Source organism: Eucyclogobius newberryi, unplaced genomic scaffold (genome assembly GCF_026437365.1).
Source record: "Eucyclogobius newberryi isolate DKJ021-1_F unplaced genomic scaffold, fEucNew1.0.hap1 SCAF_6, whole genome shotgun sequence".
In the NCBI taxonomy this organism is placed as follows: Eukaryota; Metazoa; Chordata; class Actinopteri; order Gobiiformes; family Gobiidae; genus Eucyclogobius; species Eucyclogobius newberryi.
Window position 1 is genome coordinate 7,851,241 of NW_027316278.1, and position 11,658 is coordinate 7,862,898.

The following is an 11,658-nucleotide window of genomic DNA, read 5'->3' on the forward strand; positions in this document are numbered from 1 at the left end:
TGTTGTTTCAGAGACCAACCGTGACAGCTTGTCGGTAATGGTAACACTTGAAGGGAGGTGCCTGCCTAGTAAGGTGTTCATTGGGTTCATGTGCCATGACGTTAGGCCATATGTTCCACCGCCCCTGCGTTGCTTTAAGTGCCAGCGCTTTGGGCATATTGCAGCGGTCTGTAGAGGGAGGCAAAGATGTGGTAAATGTGCAGGAGACCACGAGTATGGGAAGTGTGACGTGGGTGCAAAACTGAAGTGCTGTAACTGTGGGGAAGAACATAGCTCTGCCTACGGGGGATGTAGGTTTAGCAAAAGAGCTGCTGAGGTGCATAAAATGAAGGTCTCTCAAGGTATATCCTATGCAGATGCAGTCAAGAAAGTTTCAAGTAACGAGTTTAGAGTAAATACAGAGAGAGGAGCCAGCGCTGCTCCCAGCCAGGGCGAAATGAGAAAGGCCAGCGTGGCTCCCAAGAAGTGTGAAGGTTTCAAGAGTGGAGGTCCCAAGTGTGCAGGTTCCAGAATTAATGAGAATACCCTGGTTGTGGATAGAGAGGATTTTGTACTCTTTATGGTGGATGTTGTAAACTGTGCTGCTCAGACTCAAAGCAGAACTGAAAGGATCAGGATCATTGCTAAAGCTGCAGGGAGATTCCTTGGAACAAAGGAGCTTGATTGGGCAGATATAGAAAACAGGCTAAAGGCGCTAAATGGGAGTCAGAGTGATGGGGGTCTGCTTGTGGGGAGTCAGAGTGATCAGAGTGACGAGATGGGGGTGGGGGTGGTCTCCTGTCCTCGCCCAGTCTCGTAGACGCACGGCTACCAAGCAGCGACATCAGTGGAAATATTAAAGCCTATAGAATGAAGCCTAAAGAATAAAGCTGTACGATGGAAGCACCGAACGTCAAAGAAGGAGAGGAAGATGAAGAAGAGTCTCCCTGGAATAAAGCCGGTTGGTCTCTGACACAACAACAACTATTCTAGTCACAAAGACATATCATGACCTCATGGGCTTTGTAACACCAAAGCAATGGAAGGAGTTCTTTTACGGACTACGACAGTCTGAGGACTACGACAAAGTCTGAGGAATAAAGTCTGGCGGTAATGCAACAATTGGATGCCAACCGCCATAAAACAACAACAACTACAACAACAACAACCGTCTTTATTCCAGGGAGACTCTTCTTCATCTTCCTCTCCTTCTTTGACGTCAGATGTGTGGACAATAAAGGCATATCTTATCTTATCTTAGACTTTCGACTCTATTCTTAAGACTAGACTTTATTCCTCAGACTTTATTCTTTTTTCTTAGACTTTATTCTTTAGACATTCTGATTCGTCCTCCGCTCGTCTTCTTCTTTGATGTATTTTGTATGTCTTAGACTTTATTCTTTAGACTTTATTCTTCTTCTTTGGTCTTTTATTGGCATCCACGTGTCACATTATGTCACGTGAACGCAACCTATTTAGAACGCATTCGTGTTCAAACTATAGAAAACGTTTGCGTAGAACGTACAGTCAGAACATGGCGACCCGACCACACACGCACACATTACTCTAGGTCACCACGGCCACGGCCCCTCTAGCGTCATCGCGCCGCCCCCGCCCGCGTACAGCTGTTCTGATTGACCCACATACGAACTCTCGCGAGACTACCCTCCGCGAGATCCCGGCGCAGGGAGGAGGAGGGCTCAGAGCTGGCAGCAGACAAAACAATAGCCACCAAAAAACCATCCGGCGCTGGTCGCTTTTTTGTTTTTACCGTAACTCCCCCCCCCCCCCCCAAAAAAAAGACGCCAAAAACAACCCCCGCGACACGACACCGCGCCCCGGTCCCCGCGCCATGCCGAGCAGCACGTCTTTACTGGAGGCGGACGAGGCCGAGTCCGAGGTGCCGCCGCCGCTGGTGCACGCGTTCGCCGGCATGGGCCTCGAGGAGAGCAGCCGCCGCACGCCCGAGCAAGCGGACGAAAGCCTCGCCTACCACCACCACGACGACCACCAACACCACCAACACCACCTCCACCGCAGCAGCCACCACCATTTCCCCGCGCTCGGCACCGTCCTGGACCTGAAGCCGCTGCACCGATCGCTCTCCGAGGAGGACGCGAGCGATGCGGCGGCGGAGGACGAAGACGCCGCCGGTGGTGGTGGTGGCTCGTCGCTTCTCGCCCAGGCCCAGCGCCATCATCATCACCGCCACCAGCAGCAGCAGCACCACCACCGTCAGCATCACGGGCTGGAGCACGCGTCCCCGGTGGCGGAGACGGTGCTCCTGTACGCCGGGGACGAGCGGGACGACGGCGGCATGAGCGGCGCCGTGGCTTTGTTCGCCGACCCGTGCTACGAGGCCGACGCGGCGCTCCTGAGTCGCCGGAAAAGCGTCAACACGACGGAGTGCGTGGCCGTGCCGAGCTCCGAGCACGTCGCGGAGATCGTGGGGAGGCAAGGTACGGGGTTGTCTTGTGTTTTTGACTTTTAATCCTGCTTAAAAAGGTTTATTTCTGCGGTGGGAAGTGACGGAGCGCGATGTACGGCTAACGATTAACTAACGATTATTGGGAGTTTAGTCGACTCTTCAGCGATTACCGTCGATTAGTCGACTTGTCACGCAGTTGTTTCTATTCTACAGTTAGAAAATACACATAGAGGTTGATTAATGGTGACTGAAGGCTTCTAGATATTTATGTACAATGTTTTATAGCTTGAAATGTCTTGTGTGTTGTCCGGGAAACGACAACACAAGTTTCAAAATGATCGAAATGCACTGTCACAATTTGTCAATTAATCATTGCAGTCGTTGTTATGAAGCGCGTTAAAGCCTTTAGTTATTTGTGATATGACTGTATTGATTTGCAAGTCTTGTCAAGGCAATTAAAAGTGAAAAACGTTATTATTTCTACATCTGAGCGTCCGTGTGTCCAGAATATCGCAGTAAATATCGTGCCGTGAAATGAATATTGTGATGATATGATGCGGTGAGATTTGCACATCGTTGTCTCTTTTCAGTATGTATGTTTTTTGTTAAATCTTCCTCTAAATAGAGTTCTTCTGCCACAATTTATTAGGCCCGAGCGCCACAAGCTGGCGAGAGGCCTATTAATCTCGTAAGGCCGTGCGAAGCACGGCTGCGAAAGTGCGCACGTAGTGCGCACGAAATCGAGCGCGAAGCGCTCGCCCACTTCCAAACACTCACTAACGCACTCCTTCACTCATGCACGCCCCGTGCATACTAATTAGTAGTAGGAAAATGGAACATTACCGTTGTAAACGGGCGAAGCCCGTGCAAAAGTGCGCACTAAACGAGCACCTTACATTGGGATGACGGCCGCGAAGCGGTCGTCATCCCCATATAAAGCACTCATTTGCGCTAAGTACCTCACGAATACGTTCCCCATCTCTTGCATGTTCCGTGCATATAAGCATGTAATGCAAAAATTGAACATTATTACTGTATAGAGGGCCAAAAACACAAAGTGGGCGGAGCCCACTCAAAATTAACGAAAGTACCCGTCAGTGACCAGGGACCCACACCATGAGGTAGGAAAGCGCGAGCGTTTTCCGAAAATGTATAGTTTATGATATTTGAAAAATGGGAAACATTGTTTTCGCATCGGAATATTATTCTTTCTTTCTTCTTCTCGGGACCAACCCCCCTATTTTTCACCCAGTGAACATTGACGAAAAGTCACAAAAATTTGCACACCTCTAAAAATCGTGCCTCTCTACATTCTGGCTATTTCCCTTTTCTAAAATAAAAAAAATTGGCGCGTCAGCGCCCCCAAATGTACCAAAAATGCATTGAGAGATGGGAAATGACCCAAAAAAAATCTGATCGTAGAATCATGAAATTTGGCGCAGAGGTAGATGGTGACAAGAGAAGTAAAAAATATTATTACGGCAACGCCGTCCGCCCAACCAAATGTCGGCCATATTGCTTCAAAAATGGCTAAACATGACTTCGGAGTTTTTCCAAACGTCGTACTTTTACGAACTCCTCCCAGGGCGTTGGCCCTAAAAAGCTGAAATTTGGTGAAAATGCTACTGAGGAGTGGGACATCAAAAGTTATCCAAATTACATTGATACCTCTCACGGTCTCTGTGCGGCGAAGCCGCAAACTGTAGCTAGAATTTCAGAAATCTCCCATATTTAAAATTTCTGCCGTTTGCGCAGATAAAGTCCGAATTGCGTCAAATTAGAATCAGTTGTTAAACTCTTTGCCCTAAACCTACTTGAAGTGAAATAAATTAATTTGGAGCCACAGCGCCCCCTACAGATTTTATATGGAGGTTAAATGTTTAGTTTTGCGAAATTTTATGAAATTTGACACACAACTCAATTTTGGCCTCCCCATCAAAAAAGTCAATGAGACCCATGTCATAATTGTTATGGCGTTGCCGTAGCAATGACCAAAACCTCCCTTGTTATTCCAATGGGGAAATCGCCAGAACATGTTTACACTTTAGACTTTCACAAACTCCTCCCAGGGCATTAGCCCTATTAACCTGAAATTTGGTGAGGCTCATCTTCAGGGGTGGACCATCAAAAGTTATCCACATTTTTATTCAAAGAGTCACGGTGTCTGTGCGGCAAAGCCGCACATTTTGCCAAGAATTCAAAATAAAATTGCTTTTTGATGGTAAAACAAAGTGAGAAGATGTGACAGCTTCACAGATTCAGCAGTAGGCGTAATAAAAGGACAATTGGGGCGCGTTAGCGCCCCCTCCTCTTGCGGCGTGGCGGCGGCGTGGCGAGGGCCGATCATTGCCGCTTGCGGCTATATTTATTATTATTATTATTGACCCAAACCCAAAAATTCAAATTAAATGTGTAGATTTTTTAAATATATATTTTTTTTAAACTTGCCTGCCCAACAGACTTCATACTTACGCCCACATATTTCATTTATTATTCATTTTTTAATAACCTGAAGTTGAGGTTACTAGGTCAGCACCCGATTCACAAGATCCTCCTGAAAAGTTTGCCCTTTTGTCCCAATGTTCTGCCTTTCGGTCGCCCGCAATCATTTTCAGTTTAGAGTAGAAATTAGTATCGTCTTTGTTTTGTCTTGGAGAGCGTGAGTAAACCGTATACAGTTTTTGCAACATCATCTGCGGCTGAGTCGGTGTTGTGATTTTATGACAAAACTAGCAAAACTCTGACAAATTTAACGCCGTCGTTCAGATGAAAGAGTTGTAAAAATGTCATGAAAGAACTCGATGAAAATGCCACCGGTCTGATCATCGTGACCTGCTCGGGTCGTTTTGTGGATCCTCGGTCAGTAAAAACATGTGGTTAGGAGGAAGACATTACCGTATTTTCCGGACTATAAGTAGTTTTGGCCGGGGTGCGACTTATACTTATATTTATACTTATACTTCGGAGCGACGTATATGTGATATTATTTGTTATTTTCACACTGGCAACCGCACTTCATCCCCCAGTGCAACTTATGTTTTCTTATGCATTTTTTGGCTGGTGTGACTTATACTCCAGAAAATATGGTATACTCTTTCTGTTTTTAAATGGCAGTTATTAAAAGTCTATCGTTTATGTTCAGGAATTTGTTTTTACCGAGACAAAATCATTGGGATTGATCAATATAAAGCAGAAAAATGTGATTACGTTTTTGTTTTATGACCCAGCATCATCATAAATCACATAAACCAATAAATAATGCACATTTTAATTGAATAATGCTAATGTTCTTTTTGAAATGTGACTTTACAGAATATCCGTAGACAATAGGCTGAGTGCAGTGGAGCTGGAAAGTCTCATGTCTTCTCGGTGAAGCAGAGGGGGGAGGGTGCGCAGTGTTGACAACAACAGGAAATGGCCCTGGTAAAGCTGGACTTCATCCACGGCCAGTTCTGACGCTATGGAACATTTTGAAGCTTAAGAACTTGATGGGAGAATCGTTTGCGGCATCGTCACAAACTTTCAGTAGATTTGTCAAAAAAGTTGATGGAAAATAGTTTTAGCGCTAAGAGGGCAAAATTACAGTTCTTACAAAATGGCCGCGGTATTAGAATTGGTATCACGTCGTTTTCTTAGTATACAATGAGTTTAAAGTAATTTTACAGGTCCAATAAGTGTTCTCAAATCCTCCCACAATAAGTTTAACAGTGAAAGTGTTGAGCCATATGATTATAATGAGTTGGCCCACAGCATCTTATGAGGATTATCCGTTTTGGGAAAAATAGTGCCTCCCCCCACTGTGTCGTGTACCACCAGGCTTTTAGGTAGAGACCCGTATTTTGGACGGGGTATTTTAAAACATGGACGGGCATTTTTGAGTGCAGGGACGGCCATTTTATTAATACATCTTAGGAAAAAAGGGAATATCATCATTAAATCGGGCCGGGAAGCGTTTGACAATAGTCCGCCATTACTGTTTACAAGTGAAAATTTGCATGCTGCGCGCTGATTGGTCGACGAAATTTGTGTGCTTGGCTCTGATTGGCTGTCGAGCCGTGGTCCGGAGAATGCCGAAGCTTCTCGTTTTTCGCCTAGTCGGTCCCCGTATAATTTTGGACGGAGTGTTTTCAAGTCCCATCTAAAAGCCTGTGTAGCCCCCTGCCCCCCACCCGGCCCCCCACCCTCCACCCTGCCCCCCACCCTGCCCTCCACCCTGCCCTCCACCCTGCCCCCCACCCTGCCCTCCACCCTGCCCCCCACCCGAAGTGCTGACATTGTTTTAAGACGTGTGCGATGTATTTCGATTCGATTCTGACCCTTACACTTTGTTTTTTCGTTCCTTTCCTCTGCAGGTTGTAAGATTAAAGCGCTCCGAGCGAAAACCAACACCTACATCAAGACCCCGGTGAGGGGGGAGCATCCCGTGTTCGTGGTCACGGGTCGAAAAGAAGACGTGCTGATGGCCAAAAGAGAGATCCTGTCGGCGGCCGAACACTTCTCCCTCATCAGAGCGTCCCGAAACAAGGCCGGGCCCCTGACGGCGGCGACGGGGCCCGGAACCCCCTCTCTGCCCGGTCAGACCACAATTCAGGTCGGGAAACGTGTTCGTAATTCACAGAATGACTATGACGAGCCAGTTTCTCAAAAGACGCGCAGGGTTTTGTGGTAATTTCACAGGCGAGCTGCAGGGGGAGCTCTCTGGTCCTTTTACCGAGCCTCATAAAACACATTTACAGATTTGTGATGTCATAGGAAGAGGTTTGGGGAGATTCTGGGACGTTTTAAGTCCATAAATTGTCGCCGAACTTGTTTTTTGCACGCTTGTGTACGTCTGTAACTATGGTAACTTCCTCTGCTGCCGGTAGATGAAACACCAGTCCTGACGAGGGACCGGTACAGACATTATTTATAGTTCTAAAAGTTGCGATGCCGAAGCAAAGGTTTCTACAAGAGCACGTTCAAAGGGCCATAACAATATAAATGTCTTTTTAAAGGTGTTTCGTAGTCTTTACTTTTAACCTTTTCTCCGGACAGGTGAGGGTGCCATATCGCGTTGTCGGGCTGGTCGTGGGTCCTAAAGGTACGTCGGAACCTTTCATGCAAGAGTTTTTATACCCTACATATGTTTTCTAGAGTATTCCAAAAGGTTTGATTCAGTGTTAAGTGTACTGCAGCCTCCTTCCCTGCGCTCAACCTCCTTCCTGTTGACATTGGCACCTCGGCGTCAAACCCCTTTGGTTGATTTGTAAATTGAGCGGTGGTTATTCTCGAGCGCGTGTGAGGAGAGGGCGGGACTGAAGCTGCACTGTCAATGGGAAGAGATATGACGTCACTAGTGTTCACCATTTGAATACAGCGCATTTAAAAAGTCTGCAAACCCAATGAAAATGCTAGGTTTTTAAGTAGGTGAAATAAGAACCAAATATTTAAGATAAGATATGCCTTTATTTGTCCACACAATGGGGAAATTTTGGTGTTGCAACGCAAGTAGATACAGAAGAAAAGAACAGATAACACTCTTAATAGAAAAAACTCTTATAAACAAAACTAATATGGACAGAACCTCTCATATTCTTAATAGGGAATAGAGAAAAATATATACAAACATTTTAAAAACATTAAAAGATAAATCAAATAAAAATAAATGAAAAAAAATTCACATACCGTATTTTCCGAAGTATAAGTCGCATCAACCAAAAAGTGCATAATAGAGAAGAAAAAAACATATAAGTCTCACTGGAGTGTAAGTCGCATTTTTTGGGAAAATGTATTTGATAAAATCCAAGAGCAAGAACAGACATTTCATCTTGAAATGCAGTTTATAATAATAACAGATGAGAACATGGTGAATAGGTGTACGTATGCTAACGCTAACACCTTCAGCTACATGACGTATGCTAACGCTAACACCTTCAGCTACATGACGTATGCTAACGCTAACACCTTCAGCTACATGACGTATGCTAACGCTAACACCTTCAGCTACATGACGTATGCTAACGCTAACACCTTCAGCTACATGACGTATGCTAACGCTAACACCTTCAGCTACATGAGGCACAGACAGAACTGTGGTAAGTGTCTGGTATGTTAACGTAACATATGAACAGTTATTCAGATAACTATAGCATAAAGAACATGCTAACAAGTTTAGCAAAGCATCAGTTTTACCCCAAATCACTAAATCCATTGAATTCTTCTTCCTCTGTGTCACTTCTAAACAACTCCACAAACTCCAGAGGAAGAGGAAGTGCAGATTCTTCTTCTGCGTCGCTTAGAGCCTAGAGCGCCCTCTTGTGGCTGTCAGTGTGAAAATAACGAATAATATCACATATAAGTCGCACCCCGGCCAAAACGATGTAAAAAGGTGCGACTTATAATCCGAAAAAACGGTAGTTATTGTGTGTTGTTATAATGCAGATAACTATTTAAATATTTTAAAAGTGAAAAACTAAACGTATTGTTGAGTATTATCTATTTCAGGAGCCACAGTAAAACGCATCCAGCTTCTTATTCTAGTGCATATTCTCTGCATACTCTATATTCTTATTTGCACAACTTCAGAGCCAGAGTTTCTAAATAATCCAAAGCCCAATCCTCCTTTTCACTCTTTGTGCACCTGAAAATGAAGTGAAAATGAAAACTGTTGCTCTCTTCCAGGAGCCACGATCAAACGCATCCAGCAGCAGACCCACACTTACATCGTGACCCCGAGCCGCGACAAAGAGCCCGTCTTCGAGGTCACCGGGATGCCCGAGAACGTGGACCGGGCCCGCGAGGAGATCGAGGCGCACATCGCCATGCGCACCGGGACCAGCGGCCCCGTGGAAGCGCCCGGCGCCGACAACAACGACTTCCAGTTCAACGGCACCGACGTCAGTTTCGAAGGCTCGCTGCTGCCGCTCGGGCCGGGCGACGCCGGGTGGCTCCAGGCGGGCGCGGCCCCCCCCAACGCCGGCTCGGTGCTCGCCCTGCGCATCGACAACGCCCAGCGGGTGAAAAGCAATAACAACGGCGCCCGGGTGTCTTCCACGTACCGAAACGACAGCTCGAGTTCGCTGGGCAGCGGTTCGAGCTCGGCCGATTCTTTTTACAACGGAAACCGGGGCGTGGCAGACCTGAGCCCGACTTGCCTGTTCAACGCCAACAATAACAACAGTAACGGCGGCGTGTCGGGCTTCTGGGAAGGCGCTCTGCCCGCGGGCGCCGAAGAACTGGTCAGCGTCGGGAGCGGAAGTTCGTCCGGATTCGACCCGCTGACCATATCCACAGCTCCGGCGCCGTTCTCCCCCGCACAAGGCCAAATATGGAGTCCGTTCGTGGACCCGCCCACTTTCCAGAGCATGGACACGCGCCAAAGCCAAGTAAGTAAATCCACAATCGGAATAAGATGGAGAGAATGAGTCATATTTGGGATTGCTGTTATTTTACAGGAACATATTCTTTATTATGTACAAAACCTGTGCAAACCCTGAAGTTAAGTTTACATCTCTATGTATGTGTTTGTCAGTCGTCTCTGTCTGACACTCTCTTTTGTCAAACATAATGCAACTGTAGACTGAATACTTGCAGAGATGTCCTAAACAGCACTTCTAGAACTGGGCTTAAGGTTCAAGGTATCTTTATTGTCCCACATTGGTTTTCAGAATTAAAATCAGAAAAGGTTTATTGCCATTGTCAATGAACAGAATTCACAAACATAGGAACTTGCTTTGTTGATTCGGTGCAACATAAAACAATGATGATATAAAGTCATCATTGTTTTATAAAGTCAAAAAGAAAAACAATTTAAATCTGCTATAGGATACAAAATAAAAATAAGCTTACCATGTTCACAACATTTACAGTTGAGTTTACATGTGGTGCAGAAAGTGAACAGTGAGTGATTAAATTATGGTTAAAGTGTTTAGGAAGTGTTCATGAGCAAACCAAATTTGTATTTTTAAAAGCAATGCACCATGAATGTGTTAAATGTGCCTGTAATTGTCTTGTTTGAGGCAAAAAAGTAGAAATATCTCTTTAAACCAGAGGAGGCCAAATGTGACCAGTTTTTTGTGAATTGGCCCAAATTGCCATAAGTATTACTTTTTACGGTAGTTTTAAATATCTTCTTCCAGCATGAGCATAAAAATAATAATAATAATAAGAATAAGAATATTAATATGACTGCTACAGTCCTAAAGTGTGTGGTTCACAGTCTGTGGCCCTCAAGAACCTCTATGGAATAAAATGTGGCCCCTCATGAGAAAAGGTTGGCAGATTACTTTAGAATAAACCTTTATGTATTTTCCCCACAACAATAATTTCAATATTATTCACTTTTCAATCTCCATCTCTCTCTGACAAACCACTGCATCATTTTAAAAGCGCTCCTTCCCTGAGTAGCCCCCGGGACGGTTCAGAGAGACCCCTGAACCCATGCTCCATGTTCTTGTGTGCAGACGAGTCAGCCTGGCACGCCGCGCCTCTCGCCCACCTTCTCCGGCCCCGACGCCCTGGAGCACCCTCAGGCCCAGCGGGTGCAGCGCCGGCACTTCTCCGGAGCCCTGGACGCCCAGCGCTTCCCCTCCTGCAGCTCCGCCTTCTCCTCGTCGAGCGACAGCACCGCCTCGTCCTCCTCGCCCCCCGACTCGCTCCCCTGCCGACCCGCCCCGGCGTCGGGGCAGGGCGGAGGGGCGGAGCTCTGCGTCCACTGCTTGGAGAGCCAGGTGATGGCCGCCTTGATGCCGTGTGGCCACAGCCTGTTCTGTCTCGATTGTGCCGCTCGGATCTGCCGCAGCGCCGAGCCGGTCTGCCCCGTGTGTCTGTTCCCGGCGATGCAAGCCATTCTCGTCCGCAACATGTGACTGTAGGTCATCGGCGGCACGCAACGAGCTCGACAACGAGTACGGCGCCTCAAAAATGTAGTGTCGGAATGACTTGAATTCCTAATATTTGCCCTTATTTGAGTAGATTTTTTTCATAACAATTTAGATTTTTTTTGTCGTCTGATCTGGATTTTTGGATTTGTTCACGATCAATTTATCGTTTTCAAATTTTACCAAAACGTTCTGCCAAAAGAGTCAAAAAAAATCTTACTTTAGCTAAAAAAAAAGAAGAAGAAAGAAACGCATTGAAACCAACCTTTTGATAACGTTAAATTTGTCAAAAGTTCACAATTCCAGATGTATATTCTCAATTCACGTCGTTTCAACTCTACTTTTTGCAGTGTACTAATATGTAATAACTAACTACATCAGTGTTTTCGTCAC

General features: G+C 46.0%; 1 protein-coding gene across 1 annotated transcript; it reads left to right on the forward strand.

The window, feature by feature from the left end:
- Positions 1-1,831: 1,831 nt before the first annotated feature.
- Positions 1,832-11,284, forward strand: LOC140347382 (RNA-binding protein MEX3B-like). The gene is made up of 5 exons (XM_072433811.1): positions 1,832-2,438; positions 6,760-6,998; positions 7,442-7,487; positions 9,068-9,771; positions 10,849-11,284. The coding sequence occupies exons 1-5, from the start codon at positions 1,832-1,834 to the stop codon at positions 11,251-11,253; spliced, it is 2,001 nt and encodes a 666-aa protein (XP_072289912.1). The 3' UTR covers positions 11,254-11,284.
- Positions 11,285-11,658: the final 374 nt, after the last annotated feature.

Excerpts from the sequence above, each read along its gene's own strand:
- LOC140347382 (XM_072433811.1), top strand. The coding sequence starts at position 1,832 with ATGCCGAGCAGCACGTCTTTACTGGAGGCGGACGAGGCCGAGTCCGAG. Across the intron at positions 2,439-6,759 it reads GGAGATCGTGGGGAGGCAAG|GTTGTAAGATTAAAGCGCTC; the intron begins GTACGGGGTTGT and ends TTTCCTCTGCAG. Across the intron at positions 6,999-7,441 it reads CCGGTCAGACCACAATTCAG|GTGAGGGTGCCATATCGCGT; the intron begins GTCGGGAAACGT and ends TTCTCCGGACAG.